The sequence below is a fragment of the Hemitrygon akajei genome, unplaced genomic scaffold, assembly GCF_048418815.1.
Source record: "Hemitrygon akajei unplaced genomic scaffold, sHemAka1.3 Scf000065, whole genome shotgun sequence".
Taxonomy (NCBI): domain Eukaryota; kingdom Metazoa; phylum Chordata; class Chondrichthyes; order Myliobatiformes; family Dasyatidae; genus Hemitrygon; species Hemitrygon akajei.
The window spans coordinates 2495377-2518037 of record NW_027331951.1 but is presented as its reverse complement, the minus strand read 5'-3'; the positions used below and the strand labels follow the sequence as shown (position 1 = coordinate 2518037).

The following is a 22661-nucleotide window of genomic DNA, read 5'->3' as shown; positions in this document are numbered from 1 at the left end:
CTCTCTTTATCCCTTACTGTGCAAATAATTTTATTATCTTTTTCTTTCTTCTCTCCTACATTTTCGGTCTTAGCCCTCACCATCTCTGTCACCTGTCTATCCCCCCTCACACACTGTCTATTAACTTTCTCTATTTGTGAACTTACCTCCTCTCTCCTAGTCTCTTCAATTTGATTCCCACCCCCAACCATTCTAGTTTAAAGTCTCCCCAGTTTGTAAGAACTGGAGTTTGTTTTTTAAGAACTGAGGAAATGATTGTGCTGAACGCTGAGCTATGGCCAATAAACCGCAGCCTGACGTAACTATTGCTGTTGTGCAATGGTCCACGACACAGTGGAGAGCAAATGAGATTGCACCCGTTCTGGACCTATGGTGGAGAGATACAAAGTGCAGCTGGTCAACGTTCTGGGCCCTGTGTAGATCCTCTGAGATGCTAACATCCGGGATATTCCAATAATTCTAGAGGCTTTCCGGGTGATAGGTAGGGCATATAGGAAGGTAGTTATACCCAAGGTGGAGGACACACGAAACTGGGTGACAGCGAGACAGGGAAAAGCGGTTAATGAGCCAGTGCAGTGTAGCCCAGTGGTCATCATCATTAGTAGAATGTATAACACTTTAGATACAGTCGCGCATACAAACTAACAGAGAGAGGTCCCAGTGGTCGGCCGTTTAGTAGTGAGTCTGCCTCTTGACTCAGAATGGAAGGGGGAAGAAGAGACACGCTGTGGTGAGAGGGGATGCGTTAGTTAGGGGAAACAGACTGGAGGCTCGATGTGCCACATTCATATTCCCGGATGCCAGGATGTCACCCGCGTGCCAGGGTCCGGGATATCTCAAACCGAGTCCTCAGCATTCGTAAGTGCGAGGGTCAAAAGCCAGAAGTCTGTTCACTGAAGAGGTATGATTAAATTCATTCTGCAGTTGGTGAGGGAGAAGCATACGTCACATGCATTAGTCTCTCAATGGAATAATGGGGTTTAGAGAACCATAAAAGTGGACCCTTTTGCAAGACTCCCAAAAGTTCATTTTACAGGTTGAGTCTGGGATAAGAAGGCAAATGCAATGGGGGCATTTATTTCAAAGGCAAATGAATAAAAAAAAACAATGATATAATGCTCAGGCTTTATAAGGAATACACGAAGGCCACAGTTGGAGTATTGGCAACAGATCTGGGCCCCATATCGCATAAAGGATGTGTTGTCACTGGAGAGAGTCCAGACGAGGTGAACGAGGATAATTGTGGAAATGAACAGGTTAACATATGAGGAGCGGTCGGCAACTTTGAGCGTGTACGCATTGCAAATTAGAAGACAGCGTGGTGATAGAACCGGAGAACCACAGAGCATTACAGCACAGAAACAGGCCCTCCGGCCCTTCTTGTCTATGCCGAACCATTTTTCTGCCTAGTCCCACTGATCTGCAACTGGAACATATCCCTCCACACCCCTCTCATCCATGTACCGGTCCAAGTTTTTCTGAAATGTTATGAGCCTGCATTTATAACTTCATCTGACAGCTCATTCCACACTGCCGCCATTCTGCGAGTGAAGAAACCACACCACAATGTTCCCTTTAAACTTTTCCCCCTTCACACTTAACAGATGTCCTCTGGTTTTTTTCTCGCCTAGCGTCAGTGGAAAACGCATGTTTGCATTCACTTTACCTATTCACATCATAATCTTATATCCCTCTTCAAATCACCCCTCATTCTTTTACGCTCCAGGGAATACATTCTTAACCCATTCAACCTTTCTCTGCAACTCAGTTTCTCACGTCTCAGCGACATCTTTGTAAACCTTCTCAGCTCTCATTCATCCTTATTTATATCCTTCCTGTAATTAGGCGACTAATACTGCACACAATATTCCAAATTCTGCTTCACCAATATCATATATAACCTTACTATAACATTCCGTCTCTCATACAGATTACTTTAATTTATAGAGGCCAATATCCCAAAAGCTCTCTTTACGACCCGAAATACCTGTGACGCCACTTTTAGGGGATTTTGTATCTGTATTCCCAGATCCCTCTGCTCTACTGCACTCCTCTTTGCCCTATCATTTGCCTTGTATGTTCTGCCATGTTTTTTTTCTTCCAAAGTGCAATATCTTACACTTGTCTGTATTAAACTCCATCTGCCATTGTTCAGCCCTTTTTTCCAGCTGTTCACATCCCTCTCTAAGCTTAGAAAACCTTACTGACTGTCCACTACATCTGCAATCTTTGTATAATCAGCAACTTTGCTGATCCAGTTTAACACATTATTATCCAGATCATTGATAGAGATACCAACTAACAATGGACCCGGCTCTGATCGCTGTGGCACACCACCAATCCTTCACTACCACTCTCTGACTTCTCCCATTGAGCCAATGTCTCATTCAATTTACCTCCCCACCATGTTTACATAGAAACATAGAAAATAGGTCCAGGCCCTTCGAGCCTGCACCGCCATTCAGTATGATCATGGCTGATCATTCAACTCAGAACCCTGTACCTAGCGACTGAATCTTCCTAGATAACCTCCCATGCGTGACCTTCTCAAAGGCCTTACTGATGTCCAGGTAGAAAACATCCACTGTCTTCCCTTCATCCGCTTTCCTGGTAACCTCCTCGAAAAACTCTAATAGATTGTTTAAACAATCTTGTGATCTTGTTGAACCTACCGAATGTTGAAAGTGCTGGGTGCGGTGGGTGTGGAAGGGATGTTTCCTGTGGTGGGGATATCCAGAACGTGAGGGCACATGCTCAAAATTAGGGGGCGGCCTTTCAGAATGGAAGCAAAGAGGAGTGCGTGTTGCCAGAGAGAAGCGAATATGCGGAACGCTCTACCACAAACCATGCAGGAGGCCAAGCCCGTGAGTAGAGTTAGGCGGAATATGACAGTTTTCTGATTGGTTAGGGCCTCAGAAATAGGCGAGAATGTAGGTTGAGTGGGAACTGGGATGAACCATGAATGGAATAGCAAATCAGTTTGATGGGCTGAATAGGCTTATGCTTCGCAATGTCTTCTGGTCGTATCAAGCCCAATGTCAGCAAATCCATTATTTACTAAGGCGACCCACATTGCCCATAATACATCAAATGTGACCTCTCCAGTGCCTTGTAAAGCCCAGAAAATAAACCTTTACTCTTATACTCTGGTCATCTGGAAATCAATGTGATCATTGCTTTTGTCTTCCTCACCACCGACTCCACCTGTAAATTAACCTCGAGGGAATCCGACACCAGGACTCCCAAAACACTTTGAGCCGTAGTTTGTTGTTGTTGTTGTTTTTTTTAAGAATGTAGTTCACACTTTTATTTCTTGGGGGAAATTGCATGACAGGACACATCGGGGCACTGTATTCCATCTGCCAGTACTTTGACCATTTTCCCTATCTATATAAGAACTGCAGCCTCTCTGCTACTTCAACACTACCTGCAGATGGGAAATGTTATGACCGATCTCCAAGGACTGTGGTTTCACGATGAGGAAGTCAAACATTATTTTGCAGAGGGAGATGCAACGGCCCAGGATTTGGAGCTTGTTGATTCGAACTGAGGAAATGACTGTGCTGAACGCTGAGCTGTTGCCAGTACACCGCAGCGTGACGTAAGCATTGCTATTGTCCAGATGGTCCAAGGCCCAGTGCAGAGCAAATGAAGTCCTGCTTCTTGTGGGTCCCAATGGCATGGATAGGACGTATGGGGAGGAAGTACAGGGAGTTAGGTGCTAGGTTAAAGGGCAGGTTGTCCAGGGTAGTGATCTCAGGACTGCTGCTCGTGCCGCGTGATAGTGAGCCCAGAACCAGGAAAACTGTACAGCTGACAGTTTCGGTTCGAACTGGTTGCAGAGGGATGGGAGTCAGATTGCCAGGACAGCTTATGGAGAATTTGCGGTGACTGACAGATGATGAAAGGCCTCAGACAATGTTCGGTATCATATGGTTGAGCTCAGTTCAACTCGTGGCCTGAGCTGCATAGATTTCAATGCAATAGAATTGTCGGAAAAGCCGATAATAGTGCTGAGGGTGAGGTAACTGGTTTACAAACAGAGGCAATGTATACTGAGGAGAGGTTGATGACTGGGGGCAATGCAATCAATTGGCTGAGCTGCAACTTACAATCGAAACGTATACATGAAATAAAAAAGAAGGGTGAATACGGAATGAATGTGTCACCTCTTTGCTCAACTGCTCCCTTCTCCCTCATTCCCAACCTCCACGACACAACTCTCTTTTTGCGTGTACCGGTCCATCAATAGCAGACCTACACATCTCTGACCCCAACCCAAGCCCCTCCTCTGCAGATCTCCTTCTCTCTATTCACGGGGATTTGTGAGGACGATGGGGGAAGAGTTGACGCATGGATTTACTCCATTGCCCTACCGACATTGGTCTCTCGGTTCTGAGCCTCTCCACAGTTCTGTGTGGATCGTCCTATCATGTGTTTCCTGTCGTTTGTGCAATCTCACCACTCCGTCCCTGCCCACTCCTCGCCTCCCCTTCCTTCCTCTTCCGGATACAACACAGCGGCTGTCAGACACATACACACACACAGAAACACACAGTCTTGCGGAACGGCTGGAGGTAGGAAGGTGGTGGGGAAAGGTGGGAGGGAGAAAAGAAACGGGTGAGGTGTGAGGGTGGGATTGAGGGAGACGGATGAAGAGGAGTGGGGGGATGGTTGCGAGGGGTACGAATTCCGAGGGTAGTTGTTTACCCTCACTCGGAGGGAGGAGCGTCACTCACCTCGGTGTGTGCTGGGGGTGTGTCTCGCAGACAGATAGTCTGATGTCTGAAGCACTGGAAATGAGCAGGAGCAGTGGGGCCTAAAACCAGGACCCAAGCGGGGTGGGGGAAGGATGGCGTGAGGGTGGGGCCTAAAACCAGGACCCAAGCGGGGTGGGGGAAGGATGGCGTGAGGGTGGGGTCTGAAAACCAGGACCCAAGCGGGGTGGGGGAAGGATGGCGTGAGGGTGGGGTCTGAAAACCAGGACCCAAGCGGGGTGGGGGAAGGATTAGGTGAGGGTGGGGTTAAAAATCTTCAGCACAATAGTGGCTATCTATGGATGATACAAATATCTTCGTCATTCCCTCGTTTCTCACCCCTGCCGTCCCCCTCTACACCCTCCTTCCATTCCTTCCCTCCCTCCCTCCTTCCATTCTCTACCCTCTTCCCCAATCACTCTACAAATCTCTACTCCCCTTCTATTTCTTCCCCTCCCGTCACTCTCATCTCTCTCGACCGCCTTCTCGCACGCCCTCAATCTCACTCCTCCCCGCACTTCCTCCCCTGCTCTTAGTCCCTCTCTTCATCCGCCTGTCATCAGGTGTTTGCGGACGACGGCCTGCCGCTACAGGTTTCCTCTATCGACGGTTCCATCCCTTTCCTGAGCTCGGAGACCCGGCAAGATGGCCGAGAACCAGACCGACGCCAACAGGCAGTTCACAGGAATGGATTCACAGGCTAATTTGAGAGGTGAGTGGAGCGGAGAGTGGGAGGGAGCTTTGCGCTGTGTCTGATCCCGGCAGTGTGTACTGGGATACTAAACATTATACACTAGAATACTACAGATGAGTACAGGCCCTTCAGCCCTCAATGTTGTGCCGGCCCACACATTCCAGAAAGAAAATTACTGAACCCACACTACCCCGGAAACCTCTATTTTTCTTTCATCCATCTGCATATCCAAGAGGCTCTAAATACCCCTACCATCCGTGGCAAGTGCTTCCAGGCCCCCACAATCCTCTGTATAAAAACAACTTACCCCTAATGTCTCCCCTAAACTTCCTTCCGTTAATTTCGTACATATGCCCTCTGGTGATTGAATGTGTGCAGGATAGTTTTTTGCAACAAGACAGAGACGTACCAACTAGTGAAGGGGCAGTGTTGGATCTCCATTTGCGGAATGAGATAGGTCATGTAACGGAGGTATGTGTTGGGGAGCTCTTCGGGTACAGTGATCACAATGCCATTAATTTCATTATAATTATGGAGAATGATAGGACTGGACTCAGTAGTAGAGAAATGGAGGGCATTTAAATGTGAAATTTTGAGGGAACAGTATCTTTATGTTCCTGTTAGGTTGAAAGGAAAGGTTAAAAGTTGGAGAGAGCCATGGTTTTCAAGGGATATTGGAAACTTGGTTCAGAAAAAGAGAGAGATCTACAATAAATATAGGAGCATGGAGTAAATGGGGTGCTCGAGGAATATAAAGAATGTAAAAAGAATCTTAAGAAAGAAATTGGAAAAGCTAAAAGAAGATACGAGGTTGCTTTGGCAAGTAAGGTGAAAATAAATCCAAAAGCTTTCTACAGTTATATTAATATCAAAACGATAGTGAGGGATAAAACTGGTCCCTTAGGGAATCAGAGTGGACAGCTATGTGTGAGCCAAAAGAGATGGGGGAGATTTGAACAATTTTTGGGAGAAGAATATAGAATTTTGTAATATAAGGGAAACAAGTAGGGAAGTTATGGAAACTATGACGATTAAAGAGGAGGAAGTACTGCCCCTTTTAAGGAATATGTAAGTGGATAAATCTCCGTGTCCTGATAGGATATTCCCTAGCACTTTAAGGGAACGTAGTTTATAAATAGCAAGGGCTCTGACAGAAATATTTTGAAATGTCATTAGAAACGAGGATGGGGCCGGAGGATTGGCGTATTGATCATGTTGCTCCATTGTTTAAAAATGCATTCTAATAGTAAACCTAGCAATTATAGGCCTGCAGGTTTGACGTGAGTGGTGGGTAAATTAATGGAAAGTATTCTCGGAGACGGTATATTTAATTAGATGGATAGACAGTGTCTGATTAGGAACGGTCAACATGGATTTCTGCGTGGAAGGTCATGTTTGACAAATATTATTGAATGTTTTGAAGAGGTTACTAGGAAAGTTGACGAGGGTAAAGCAGTGGATGTTGTCTATATGGACTTCAGTCAGGCCTTTGACATGGTACCGCACGGAAGGTTAGTTAGAAAGGTTCAATCTTCAGGCATTAATATTGAAGTTGTAAAATGGACTCAGCAGTGGCTGGATGGGAGATGCCGGAGAGTACTGGTGGATTAATGAACTGGATAATGGGATTGTAAACAGAATTAGTAGGTAGGCAGATGATACGAAGATAGGTGGCGTTGTGGATAATGAAGAAGGTTTTCCAAGCTTGCAGGGAGATTTTTTATATAATTTTTATTCAGTTTTTAAGGTAATTACATAGAATGAATAGAATATTAGAGTATAATATCAGCCCTCCTCTCTCCCCTTAACCTTTCCCCCCTTAACATCCCCATCTGAAAAACAAAAGAAAAGTGGAAAAAAAAGAAAAAAAAAAGAAAGATTTCCTGGATACCGGAAACCCCACATGCTCCATGGAATTCAAAACAACTTTAATATTTACAGTACACAATGTAACTCGGTTACTCAGCATAATTCATTTGGCACAAAAGAGGGAGGAAATGAGCTGGCAGTTGCTTTGGATGCAGAAAAAGCATTTGATAGATTAGAACCGGACTTTTTAATGTAAGGTATTGGAAAAATATGGGTTAGGAAAATCTTTTATAAACTGGATTAAAACCTTAAATACTAGTCCCAAAGCTAAAATAGTGACAAATGGCCAAATGTCAACATCATTCCAGTTAGCAAGGTCAACTAGACAAGGCTGTCCATTATCACCTGCCTTACTTGTATTGATAATAGAACCATTAGCTAAATTAATTAGAAGTGATTCAGATATTACGGGCTTTTGAGTTAACCGGGAGGAATATAAGATACATCTATTTGCTGATGATGTTCTGATTTATCTAACAAACCCATTGCATTCGTTGCATAAATTATCTTTTAGATTGGAAGAATATGGGGAAATATCAGGGTGTGAAGTAAACTAGGATAAAAGTAAAATTTTACCCCTTACTAAAGGAGATTATAGTCAATGTCGATTAGTAACTCATTTTAAATGGACGATGAATGCTATCAAATATTTAGGTATAAGAGTTGATAACGACATAAAGAATTTATGTAAATTAAATTATTTGCCATCATTGAAAAAAAATCAAGATCTTGATAAATGGATGATGTTACCAATAACATTAGTAGGCAGTGTTAATGCTAGAAAAATGAATATATTTCCTAGATTGTAGTATTTATTTCAAACATTACCAATGCAACTACCGCAGAAGTTTTTTTTCAAGAGTTGAATAAATGTGTGAGGAAGTTTCTTTGGACAGGTAAGATGCCAAGAATATCGTTGGAAAGATTGACATGTAAATTTGACAACTCCCAAATTTTAAGAATTATTGTAAAGCAAATCAACTGAGATTTATTGCATCTTTTCTTGATGAAGATAAACCGGCATGGATTAGAATAGAGTTTGATAAGATCGGAGAAAATATACCAGAAGATTTTATATATAAATGGGAATCCAAATGGATACGGGAAAAGAAAGAGTCTCTTATATTAAAACATTTGATATATTTATGGAATAAGATAAATGTTGATGAGATAAAGAAATCTTTATTAGTAAAGAGACCCCTAATTCAAAATAGACTCATTCATTTTACAATGGATAACCAACATTCATATGACTGGTTTCAAAAAGGGATTAGATATATAGGTGACTGTATTGATGGAGGTAAATTGATGTCGTTTGATCAACTAAAGAATAAATATAAAATATCAAATTACTCTCTTTTTTGTTATTTCCAATTAAGGGCTTATTTAAGAGATAAACTGGGTCAAACAATGTTAATGCCGAAGCCTAGTGAAATAGAAATTTTAATTCAAAAAGGGAAAAAAATAAAAAATACTTCTGTTATGTACAATTTGATTCAAAAACAGACAATTAAATAAGTAATTCATAAGTCAAGACAAAAATGAGAACATAATTTGAATATTAAAATTGATGAAATAAGTTGGTCAAGACTATGCCTTGACAGTATGATAAATACAATAAATGTCCGACTTAGATTAGTACAATACATTTTTTTACATCAATTATATATTACACCACAGAAAATAAATAGAGTAAACCCAAATTTATCTGATCAATGTTTTCGATGTAATCAAGAAATTGGTACTTTTTTACATTATACTTGGTCTTGTTTTAAAATTCAAACTTTTGGGATAAATTTAAGAGTCTTATTGGGACAAATTATTGGAATGCAACTTCCACATAACCCAATATTATTTTTACTAGGTGATATTGAAGGGATAACGCCGAAACATAAATTGAACAAATATCAGAAAAACAATTATGAAAATTGCAGTGGCAGTAGCCAAAAAGGCTATTGCAGTTACTTGGAAATCAGATTAGTACTTAACTATGGACCGATGGAATGATGGAATTTTCAGCCGCATTCAACTTGAAAAAATACTTGTAAGTTAAGAAATGACTATGACATATTTCTGAAAATTCGGTATCCTTATTTACGAAAGATAGCACTAAATATATAGACACTTTGAAGATTAAATATGTATATTAAAGCTTGCAGGGAGATTGTGGCCAGTTAGAAGAGTGGGCTGAAAGATGGCAGATGGAGTTTAATGCTGATAAGAGTGAGGTGTTACATTTTGGTAGGAATAATCCAAATAGGACATACATGGTAAATGGTAGGCCATTGAGGAATGCAGTAGAACAGAGTGATCTAGGAATAATTGTGCATAGTTCCCTGAAGGTGGGATCTCATGTGGACAGTGTGGTGAAAATAGCTTTTGGTATGCCGGCCTTTATAAATGAGAGCATTGAGAATAGAGGATGGGATGTAATGTTAAAATTGTACAAGGGATTGATGAGGCGAAATGTGGTGTACTGTGTATAGTTCTCGTCATCGAATTAGAGGAAAGATGTCAACAAAATAGAGAGAGTACAGAGGTGATTTACTGGAATATTTATTGGGATTTAGCACCTAAGTTACAGAGAAATGTTGATCAAGTTAGGTCTTTATTCTTTGGAGCGTAGACTTTTCAGGGTGTACGTAATAGAGGTATTTAAATTATAAGGGGGATCGATAGAATTGACTTGGATAGGCTTGTTTTTCCATTGAGAGTAGGGGAGATTCAAACAAGAGAACACGAGTTGAGAGTTGGGGGAGATGTTAAGGGGTAACACGAGGGGCGGATTTCTTTACTCAGAGAGAGGTATCTGTGTGGAACGAGCTTCCAGTAGAAATAGTAGAGGCAGGTTCGATATTGTTATTTAAAGAAAAATTGGATAGCTATAGTGACAGGAAAGGATTGGAGGATTATGGGCTGAGTGCAGGTCGGTGGGGCTAGATGAAAGTAAGCTTTGGGCACGGTCTGGAAGGGCCAAAATGGCCTGGTTCTGTGCTGTAGATGTTATATGGTTATATGTTTTGCTATTCGTGCTCTGGGAGACAGGCACTGGCTATCCCCTTTTTCTATGCCTCTCATAATCTTGTAGACCTCTATCAAGTCCCCTCTCATCCTTCTACGCTCCAAAGAGAAAAGTCCCAGCTCTGCTAACCGTGCCTCATAAGACCTGTTTTCCAATCTGGGCAACATTCTGATAAATCTCCTCAACACCCTCTCCATAGCTTCCATATCCTTCCTATAGTGAGGTGACCAGAACTGTACACAACACTCTCAGTGTAGTCTCACTGGAGATTTGTACATTTACAAGCTGACCTCTCTACGCTTGAACTCAATCTCCCTGCTAGTGAAGCCTAGCATTACCTACTAACTACCCTATCTGCCTGTGCAGTGACCTTGAGGGATGCTTGGATTTTAACCTCAAGGTCCCTCTGCTTATCCACACTCTTAATTAACCCTCCATTAACCCTGTCCTGTACTCAGCCTTCAGGTTTGTCCTTCCAAAATGCATCACTTCATATTTATCCAGATTGATCTCCATCTGCCACATTTCTGCCCAACTCTGCATCCTGTCTATATCCTCTTTTAACCTTCGACAATCCATAGCTCCATCCACAACTCCACTAAACGTCCGCAAACTTACTAAACCAACCTTTCGTCTTTCATCCAGGTCATTTATAAAAGTCACAAAGAGCAGGTGTCCCAGGACAGATCCTTGCCGAACCCCACTAGTCACCGACTTCCAGACAGAATACTTTCCTTCCACTGCTACCCTGTGCTTTCTTCCTGCTTTATATCGAAACAGTCAGGGTTCCACTGATCCCATGCCTCATGACTTTCTGTATGAGTCTGTCGTGGGGGACCTTGTCAAATGCCTTGCTTAAATCCATGTAGACCACATTTACCGCACTATGCTTATCACTTTCTTTTGTTACCCCTTCAAAACACTCAATTAGGCTCCTGAGGCACGACCTTCCCTGCACAAAACCATGTTGACTACCCTGGAGTAGACTGTACTTCTCCAAAAGCTCGTAGATCCTAACCTTAATAAACCTTTCCAAAAGTTTGCAGACCACTGATGTAAGGTTCAACGGTCTATGGTTCCCAGTATTCTCCCTATTAACTTCTTTAAACAAGGGAACAACATTGGTTATTCTCCAATCCTCCAGCACCACCCCTGCTGCCAAAGAGGATTCAAAGATCAGAGCTACTGCTCTAGCGACCCAGCACACTTGGTCCCTAAACTTACTCCACATTACTTTTGTGCTCTCGCCCTTGAGTATCTGTCTCTCGCTATTTACTGCCTCATCCTTTCATATTTAGCCTTTCCCCAGTTAAGTACTTTCCCATTATGTCTGTTTTTATCTTTTACCACAGCTATGCTGAAGCTAAGGGGGTTGCGGTCACTCTCACCAAAATGCTCCCCCACCAAGCGGTCTGCCGTCTGACAAGGATTATTGCCCAGAACTAGATCCAATATGGCTTCTCCTCTCGTCAGCCGGTCCACGCAGTGTGTCAGGAATACTTCTTGAACAACCCTGACAAATTCAGCCTCATCTATACCCCTTGTAGTCAGGAGATGTCAGTCAATATGAGGGAAGTTGAAATCACCAACAACAACAACCCTGCAATTCCTGCACCGTTCTAAAATCTGCCTGCTTATCTGCTCCTCGGTGTCCCGAGGGCTATTTGGGGGCCTATGGACTACTTCCAGCACAGTGCCTGATCCCTTCCTACGACTGACTTCGACCCACACCAACTCAGTGCACACTCCCCATGCAGCGTCATCCATTTCTATAGCCGGGAGACCAGCCCTGAACAGTAATGCTACTCCCCAACCCCTTTTCTACCTCCCATTCCATTCCTTTTAAAAGACCTAAACCCCGGTACCTGCATCAGCCAACCCTGCCCTTCCACCAGCCATGTTTCACTAACGGCCACATCATCGTCGTTCCATGTACTGATCCATGTTCTCAGTTCATCCCCTGTATTCCCAATACTCCTCGTGTTGAAATAGACCCATTTCAAACCCTCTAAATGGCTACATTTATATTTTGTCCCCTGCCTGTCCTTCCTCACCAACTCAGAACACATAGTATCATTCCCTTGTCTTTTACCCTAATCTCTGCACTCACATATGATTCCCACCCACCTGCCAAACTAGCTTAAAGTCTTCCCAATAGCTCTAGGAAACCTGCCCAACAGGATATTGATCTATTTCCAGTTCAGGTGCAGCCTTTCCTTTTTGTACAGGTCAGACTTTCCCCAGAAGAGATGCCAACAATCCAGATATCTGATCCCCTGCCCCCTGCACCAACTTATCAGCCACGCATTCACATGCCATAACTTACTGTTCCCACCCTCTGTCTCTCTCGTGACACAGGCAGTAATCCCGAGAATTCCATCTCTGAGGATCTGCTTTTTAACTTAACTCCTTACTCACTATATCCCTTCTTCACGACCTCATCCCTACAGACATCTATGTCTTGGGTCCCCACGTGGACCACGACTTCTGTCTGCTCACCCTCTCTCCTGAGAATGCCGAGAACTCGCTCCGGGATATTGCGGACCCTGAGGGTGAGTTTCTCGAGTGCCTATGAGATTGCTTTTTAAACAGCTCGTTGTTAAGGCCACGAGGATATCAGCTATTCCGGACTGCGTGTTGTGCAATGGCCTGGAATTTATTAGAGAGCTTAAGGTAAAAGTACCCTAAGGAGAGTGGTCATAGTGTAGTCTAATTCACCCTGAAATTTGAGAAGGAGAAGCTAAAATGTGATGTCTTACAGTGGAGTAAAAGGAATTAGTGTGGCACTAGAGAAGAGTTGGCCAGAATTGATTGGAAAATAACACTGGCACAGGTGACGGCAGAGCAGCAATGGCTGGAATTTCTGGAAGAAATCCGGAAGTCACAAGCTATATAAAACCCAAAGATGATTGATGTTGTGTACTTGGATTTTCAGAAAGTCTTTGACAACCACATGAAGATGCTTAGCAATTTTCGAGCCTATTTTATTACAGGAACAAGAATAGCAAGTATGAACTATTAGCTGATTGTCTGAAGTTTAAGAGAGGGAATAAAGGAAGCCTTTTTCTTGTTGGCTACCAGTGATTAGTCGGCCCCTATTGAGACAGATTTTCTTGACTTTAAAGGTCAACCACCTGAAATTAGAACATAGAACATAGAATAATACAGCACAGTATAAGCCCTTCGGCCAACAATGTTGTTCTGAACCTCAAACCCTGCCTCCCATATATCCCCCCAAATTAAATCCCTCCATATACCTGTCTAGTAGACGCTTAAATTTTACTGGTGTATATGCCTCCACCACTGGCTCAGGCAGTGCATTCCACGCACCAACCACTCTCTGAGTAAAAAGAACCTTCGTCTAATATCCCCCTTGAACTTCTCACCCCTTTCCTTAAAGCCATGTCCTCCTGTATTCAGCAGTGCTGCCCTGGAGAAGGGGCGCTGGCTGTCCACCCTATCTCTTCCTCTTCATATCTTGTACACCTCCATCATATCTCCTCTCATCCTTCTGCTCTCCGAAGAGTAAAGCCCTAGCTCCCTTAATCTCTGATCGTAATCCATACTCTCTAATCCAGGCAGCATCCTGGTAAATCTCCTCTGTACCTTTTCCCGTGCTTCCACTTCCTTCCTATAGTGAGGCGACCATAAATAGACACCGTACTCCAAGTGTGGCCTAACCAGAGTTTTACTGAGCTGCATCATTCCATCTCGTCTTTTAAACACTATACCTCGACTTATGAAAGCTAACACCCCAGAAGTGTTCTAAACTACCCTATCTACGTGGTAGGCAACTTTCAGGGATCTCTGTACATGTACCCCCAGATTCCTCTGCTCCTCCAAACTAGCAAGTATACTGTCATTTACTTTGTACTCTGCCTTGGAGTTTGTCCTCCCAAAGTGTACCACCTTACACTTCCCGGGCTGAGCCAGATCTGCCATTTCACAGCCCACTTTTGCATCCTATCATTGTCTGTCTGCAATTTTTTACAATACTCTACACTATCCACAAGAACACCAAAATTTGTGTCGTCTGCAAACTTGCTAACCAGATCTTTAATAAAAATCACGAAAAGTAGGGGTTCCAGAACCGATCTTTGTGTGACTCCATTAGTCACAGCCCTCCAATCCGAATGTAATCCCTCCACCATGACATTGTGCTTTCTGCAGGCAATCAAATTCGGAATCCACCTGCCCAAACATCCCTGGATCCCATGCCTTCCGTGCGAAACCTTGTCAAATGCCTTTCTAAAATCCATGTAGATCACACCCATTGCTCTACCCTCATCTATATGCTTAGTCACCTCCTCAAAGAACTCTAACAGGTTTGTTAGAAACGATCTGCCCTTCACAAAGCCATGATGACTGTCCCTGAACATAATTCTCCAAACACCCATAGATCCTAACCCTAAGAATCTTTCCCAAAAGCTTTCCCACCACAGACGTAAGGCTCGCTCTCAATAATTATCCGGACTATTTCGACTAAACTTTTTTGAACAAGGGGACTACATTCGCCTCCCTCCAATCCTCCGGTACTATTCCCGTGGACAACGAGGGCATAAAGATCCTAGCCAGAGGCTCAGCAGTCTCTTTCCTCGCATCGTGAAGCAGCTGGGGAATATTCCGAGAGGGCCCTGGGGCCTCTCCGTCCTAATGTATTTTAACAAATCCAACACCTCCGCTCCCTTAATATCAACATGCCCCAGAACATCAACCTCACTCATACTGTCCTCACCGTCATTAAGTTCCTTCTCAGTGTTAAATATCGAAGACAAACATTCATTGAGGACCTCGCTCACTTCCACATCCTCCAGGCACATCGTCCCCCCACAGTCCTACCTTCGCTTCTGTCATCATTTTGTTCTTCACATAATTGAAGAATGCCTTGTGGTTTTCCTTTACACTACTGGCCCAGGCCTTCTCATGCCCCTTCTTGCTCTCCTCAGTCCCTTCTTACGCTCCTTTCTTGCAACCCTATATTCCGCAATAGACCCATCTGATCCTTGCTTCCTAAACCTCATGTATGCTGCCTTCTTCTACCTGACTAGATTTTCCAACTCACTTTTCACCCATGGTTCCTTCACCCTACCATTCTTCTTCTTCCTCAGCGGGGCAAATTTATTCCTAACATCCTGCAAGAGATCCTTAAACATCATGGAACACATGTCGATAGTACACTTCCCTGCAAAAACATCATCCCAATTCACACCCGCAAGTTCTAGCCTTATAGACACAAAATTTGCCCTTCCCCAATTAAAAACGTTCCTGTCCACTCTGATTCTTTTCTTTTCCATGACAATGCTGAAGGCAGGTTGCCGCCATGGTGAAACTGGGAAATGCAGCGTTAACATTCATTTCAAGAGGACTAGAATAACGAAAGAAAGGATGTAATGCTAAGACTGGTGAGGCCTCAGTTGAAGGGGCAGAGAGGATGAGCATCTGGGGGACAGTGACCACCGCTCCCTGGTATTTAGCATTGTCATGGAAAAGTGGGGGAAGATTCACTCTGTGACTGACTCTGGGAGATGAGCGATGGGACGTTGTGATGGAAGCTTCACTCCTTCACTGACTCTCAAATAGTGTGATGTATCGTGCTTCGGGAGGTGTATGATGGGATGGTATGGGGGGAGCTTCCTTCTCTGTCTGGCAGACGGAGTAATAGACTCATATACCTTTGGCGGTGCAAACAGCCTCCAATCAGAGATCGGGAGCGGGGAGAGCAGCCAATCGGGGAAGCGGATTGATTAGCCAGGGAAAATGAAGCGAAGACAGGGACAAGCTGTTCGTAGGTTTGTTTTTCGTCCTCTGCCATGAGCAACAGTCTCGGGTTACCCCTGAAATAATATCCCGGCGGAAAGGGCCATTAAAAAGGGGGAGTGCTGGAGTTGCAGTGAGAAGAAAACAAGAGCGCCATAGCAGATAGCGCGATGCTTGTTGGGACAGATGTTAATAAGTCCTCAGACATAGTCAGGAAGCAAAGGTTGAGATTGCTGGGACTTATGTTATAAGCTGCGTACGTTTCAATGCAGGAAGTATTGTACGAAAAGCAGATGAGCTCTGTGTAGGGGTCAACGTCTGGACAATAGACAATAGACAATAGGTGCAGAAGTAGACCATTTGGCCCTTCGAGCCTGCACCGCCATTTTGAGATCATGGCTGATCAACTACTATCAATACCCGGTTCCTGCCTTGTCCCCATATCCCTTGATTCCCCTATCCATAAGATACCTATCTAGCTCCTTCTTGAAAGCATCCAGAGAATTGGCTTCCACTACCTTCCGAGGCAATGCATTCCAGACCCCCACAACTTTCTGGGAGATGAAGTTTTTCCTTAACTCTGTCCTAACTGACCTAGCCCTTATTCTCAAACCATGCCCTCTGGTACTGGACTCTCCCAGCATCTGGAACATATTTCCTGCATCTATCTTGTCCAATCCCTTAATAATCTTATATTGTAACCATTAGTGAGACTTGGTGTCAGGAGGCGCAGGTCAGTTAGCTCAATATTCCAGTTAGCCGCTGTCTTAGTCCTGCCAAAGCGTCATAAATTCAAGAGTGAGGGGCGGCTTTACTAATCTGGGAAAATATCACTTGTCTCGGCGAGGGTTTAATAGCAGAACCGAGGATCAACTTCGGTATGAACTCGTTCAAGGGGCTACGTGATCGATCACCTGACAATCCTGGGGATTGAGAGGAACACACCTGTGGAGAGCTCGCAGAGTGTTGCAAGAAGCAGAAGGTCGTGATCTTTGGTGGTTTTCACTTTATCGGTATTAACTGTGAGTCCCATACTCTTAAAGGACCACTGTGATATTTTATGAAGTGTTTGGAAGAAAGTTGCCTGAATCAGTACGTATGAAGTCCGAACCAGAGAGTGCCATACGGGATCTCCTCCTACGGAATGGGACAAGGCAGGGAACAGAGGTTTGTGTAGGGGACCACTTTGTATCTAGATGATAGGTCTGACCTCGGGTATAGTTACTAATTTAGAGAAAGACCATCTTTACAGAGGCCAGGAAGGATCTGACAGGTGGGGATTCGGCCAGGTTGTTTTCTGGCATTGGTCCACTTGGTAAGTTGGAGCCCAAGCGTTGTTTAACTTCAGTGTAAACGGGTATGGCTGATACCGTGACCAGTTGGAGGTGTTAAAGAAGAGAGAAGTTTAAACGTGGCAGTTTGGGGTAGACACACATTGAATGGGGGTGTGACGTTTTCGAGTTCGCTAGTTTTGTCGGGTCCTCCCGTCAGAGGAAGCGAGTGGGGGTCTTTGGAGTGGATACGGAAGAGATTATGTTTCTGGAGTAGAGAGTGTTAACTATGTGCAGAGGTAAATTTGTGTTTCCTTTCCCTGCAGCGACTGAGTATTTGGGACACAGATAGACAGGACTATGAATGAGAAGGTGGGGGAGGAGTGACGAATCACCCAGCGTCGACTTAGGACTGGGTGTGAAGTTTTCGAGTTCACTCATTGATGTCAGCTCGCCCCGTTACAGGAAGAGTGTGGGAGTCGTTTGAGAGGATACAGAGTAGTTTCTGTATCTGGAGTAGAGAGTATTAACTCCGTGCAAAGGTCGGAAAATTTGTGTTTCCTTTCCCTGTGGGGGTGAGGGGAAGGCTGCGGGAGAGAAAGGATACAGGTCAATAACAGTACCTGGGACAGAGATGCACCAGATAGCCAGTGTATATCTCCACCAGGAATGAAGTCACCAATATCAGAGGTTAAGATGAGAGGGGGGACGTTGACAGGAGATGTGTGGGGCGGGATTTTGTTTATACAGAGAGCGTGGGTGACTGGAATGTGCTGCCAGGGCTGCTGGTGGAGGCAGATCGATAGCGGCCTTTAAGCAGAGGGTTCTCACACACGTCAAAGTAGAGAGAATGGTGGGAGATGGATGTCGGTAGGCAGAAAGTGTGTCGTTTCAATAGAATGTTTGAAAACTGTTGGCCGGATGGTCTATTATGTTCTATGACTTACGTTGACTTCTGAGCAGGAGGGGAAGGAAGTGATTGAACTCAGAAGTTGGGAAGAGCAGGGGAGGGGTAGATCAGGGAATATGACGATGGATTGACAGAGACAAGGAACGATTTTCCCACAGACGGCATGGGCAGTGAACGACCCGCCAGGAGAGACCGACCAGACTCAAGCATATGGCTCATCTGCGTTTTAACAGCGACACTCATTATCACGGGTATCTGCTGGAGGATTCATGGTGAGTTTAACACTGGTCGGAACAACCAAGCCGCAGAGGATAAAAATGGCCAGCGGCACATTCCCAACATTACCGCAAGACACCCTTCATCGTGAAACCGACACACCACTCACTGTGGTCCTAAGGGGCCCCTCATCATGATCACGGTGAACTCCTTACCGTGAGCCCGGCAGAGACCCCACCAACACATCCCACATCATGATATGACAAATCCCTGAACATAATATCGACACACTGTACTGTAATAACGATTCACTGTGACTCCGACAATCTCCTCGCTGTGGCACGGACGCATCCTTCACTAAACCAGAGACACCAACTGGGACCAAAGCACGTTCTTCACCGTGACACCGACACATCTCTCACCGTGAGACCAGCACAATCACCAGTGTGACAGCAAACCCCTCACCAGGACACAGAAGCTCCAATCACTGCGACCACGACAAATCCCTCACCGTAACACCGAAATTCACCTCACCGTGAACCGGAACACACCCCATCGGGTCACAGAATCATCTATCACAGTGACACCTATACGGCCCTCACCGCAATAACGACATGTTCCTGACTGTGACACGGAGTTAACCATCACCATGACACTGACGCCGACTCAAACGTCACTGTAAACGCTAAACATCCTTCACCGTCTCTCTCAGTATTACAGATTCGTCAGTCTCAGATCAGAGCCGAGCCAACCTATACCCTGCGATGGAGAGAGTATCAGGATATCTGCGGATTCATTACCAGTATCAGAGGTGAAACAAAATCACCCTCTTACCCCGCTCCTCATCATTGAGAGGGAGAGAGAGATCGGATGATGTGGGAAGAATTTCACAGTAGAATTTCTCTACTGCTGTGTCTGACCCCGGGAGTGTGTGATGGGACGGTGTGGAGGGAGATTCACTCTGTGTCTGACCCCGGGAGTGGGTGATGGGGCAGTGTGAGGGAGATTCACTCTGTATCAGACCCTGGGAATGAGTAATGGGACGGTGTGGAGGGAGATTCACTGAGTGTCTGACCCCGGGAGTGTATGATTAGACGGTGTGGAGGGAGATTCACTCTGTGTCTGACCCCGGGATTGTGTGATGGGACGGTGTGGAGGGAGATTCACTCTGTGTCTGACCCCGGGAGTGTGTGATGGGACGGTGTGGAGGGAGATTCGCTCTGTGTCTGACCCCGCGAGTGTGTGATGGGACGGTGTGGAAGGAGATTCACTCTGTGTCTGACCCCGGGAGTGTGTGATGGGACGGTGTGGAGGGAGATTCACTCTGTGTCTGACCCGGGGAGTGTGTGATTGGACGGTGTGGAGGGAGATTCACCCTCTGTCTGACCCCAGGAGTGTGTTGTGGGACGGTGTGGAGGCAGCTTCCCTCTATTCTGACACTCCTCTTTGCGGTGTGCTGAGAAGCTGTAGAGGGAGAATCACTCTCTCTGTTGCATTTGTCTTGTGCGCTGAGGGAATTTATTTCCGTCTCTGACAGCTGGAGATGTGTGGTGGGGCCGTGGAGATAAAGATTCACACTGAGTCTGACCAAGGCTGAGTGTGACTGGACTTTGTGGAGGGATCTGAAATCTGTTTGCTGAACCAGGGTGTGTGTGAGCGGCGGTGCTGAGGGGATTCACCCTGTGTCTGACCCCGGCAGTGTGTGACGGGACATTGTGGAGGGAGATTCACTCTGTGTCTGACACCAGGAGTGTGTGATGCGACGGTGTGGAGGGAGATTCACTCTGTGTCTGACCCCAGGAGTGTGTGATGTGATGGTGTGGAGGGAGATTCATTCTGTGTCTGACCCCGGGAGTGTGTGATGGGACCGTGTGTTTACACTCTGTGTCTGACCCGGGGAATGTGTGAGGGGACGGTGTGGAGGGAGTTTCACTTTGTGCCTGATCATAGCAGGAGCGAATGGAAGGAGTAGAAAGAGCTTCACTCTGTGTCTGACGCGGGAATGTGTGATGTGATGGTGTGGAGTGTGATTCACTTCTTCTTGTAACTGATTTGCAGATCAAGCCTGTTCCCAGGACTGGATCAAAAATGAAGACCGTAGTTATTTCTTATCCACCTTGGCAACGTATTATGATAAAGCGAAGAAACATTGTTCAAACCTTCATGCAAAGCTGCTGGAAATAAATTCAAAACAAGAGGAGGTATGTGTCACACCGAGAGAAGAGAAACTTAAAACAATCAGAAACTCTCTGGGTCAAACACAGAGTGAAGCTCCCACCACACCGTCCCATCACACATTTCCGGGTTCGGAAATAGATTGAAGCTCCCAGCACACCGTCCCATCACACACTTCCAGGGTCAGGCACAGAATAAAGTTCGCTCTCTCTCGACCATCGCATCCCAGACTCCTGGGTTCAGGCATTGAGTGAGGTACCTTCTTAATATTAATTAACTACTTTTAATTTCGCAGAATGTTGTTTCCAACTTTCCCCTACGTAAACACAGAACATACTGGGTTGGAAAGTGCAAAGACGGGTGAGTTTCGGACGTTTCCTGTATTGGGACTGGGTCAGAGCGAATAGGTTGGAGAAACACCGGGAATGTGGGAAGTGAGGGGGTTAGATTCTGACACAGGGCTGTGGGGTAGATGGTGGGGCACTGCCATCAGTTTGGGGAGTGATGCGGTCTGTGGGTAAGGTGGGTTAGTTTGGCGACAGACACGGAGCTGTATGATCAGTGCCAGCAGCGGGATTCGTTTGGTGAATGTCTCGGGTCTCCTCCTGGAGCTGTTCGGCACCTGTTGAAATTGTTTAACCTTCATTCATAGGGAAGTGACTTCAAGTCTTATGTTCAGGAAAGCTAATGGAACGCCCTTCTGCGATAACTGCGACTCGTCCACCTGGAGGAACCACTGCAATCGTCAACACCATTTCATCTGCGAGAAGTCTGCAAATTTGAGCACGGATATTCTTCAAAAGATCCAGGATCTCTGTCAACAGCCCGTAGGGCCAAACTGAATCACATCACAAGCCGCTTCCCTCCCCCGTATCTCTTCTGCACACTTATCCACTTCCAATTTTTTCCCCCAAATTTTATCTAAATTCCCACTTCACCCACTCTATCCCTTCCCCAACCATTCTACTGCATGTCACGGGGTTTCTTTCTTACTGCTTATGTTAACCAAAATGGCTTATTTGGTTTTTTTTTTAAGTCGAAATGCTTCTTTGTTATGATAGGTGCTTTCTCTCGCAGTTTGTTTGGGTTTAGAATTTACTGAAAACGAGAATTGTATTCATTTGTTAACCAATTGTGATTAATGTTATTCTATCTTTTCTGAGTCTGTAAGCTATTGCTAGCGGGCTTTTGGGGGGGTCGGCACGAGGGGGTGAGAGACAGGGGACGCGGTGCTGTAAACGATGGAACAGACCCCGAGTGGGGGGGGGGGCGGTGGTTGATCCGAGGCGAGGAGGTTCAGTGAAGAGAGGAGACGAAGACAGACGTGCCGGGGGTGCTTGGTTGATCACCTCCTGTGGTCCTGAGCAACGATTCGAGGAGGTCTGAGAGGATTGAGCTCCAATGGTTGTGCACGAAGTGGTTTGGACTTTGATAGGTTTGGCGTCTTTTCTTTATTTCCTTTTCCTTCATATATACTGTATCGTTATTAACCACTTAGTTCCAGTAATCTCTATAAAGTGTAATCATTTAATCGCATATGGTGTACTGTCTGTTATTTGTCGGGGCGGGGACATCACACAGCATCCACATAAGCTCATTTTCCAGTTTGGCGGGGCCGAAGGTCGCTCCCCCGAGACGGAAGCGAGCTGAGTGAGCCTGAGGCTAGCCAGAGGGCAAAATGTGGGGGCTCGTCCGGGATTGAAATTCCCGTGGTTTTCTGTGTGATTGCCCTCTTTAAATTATGCATGCTGCGGGGAGGGAATGCTGGCGTGTCTCTGCTGTTGTGCGATTGCTGGTTATCTCTGCATGCGTGTTGGGTGGGGTGGCTGCTGGTACCTTGGAGGTCGTTGTTAAGTTCAGACAAGCGCTGACGAAGTGGTGGTGGTTGTACCATGGGTTTTCCACACTGTTAAAAGAGCGGGGAAGGACTGGTGGGTATGTTCCAGCTATGGTGGGCTCCGCCCGGTTGTTGGAATTATGTCCATCCATA

General features: G+C 45.3%; 1 protein-coding gene across 1 annotated transcript in view; it reads left to right on the top strand.

Moving 5' to 3' along the window:
* LOC140721949 (uncharacterized) overlaps positions 1–20921 on the top strand; it is a 60181-nt gene extending 39260 nt beyond the window's left edge. The window contains exons 4-7 of the mRNA XM_073036774.1: positions 18439–18552; positions 19209–19307; positions 20555–20697; positions 20901–20921. Of these exons, the coding sequence (XP_072892875.1) occupies positions 18439–18552; positions 19209–19307; positions 20555–20697; positions 20901–20921 (377 nt within the window). The remainder of the gene's footprint in view (positions 1–18438; positions 18553–19208; positions 19308–20554; positions 20698–20900) is intronic.
* Positions 20922–22661: the final 1740 nt, after the last annotated feature.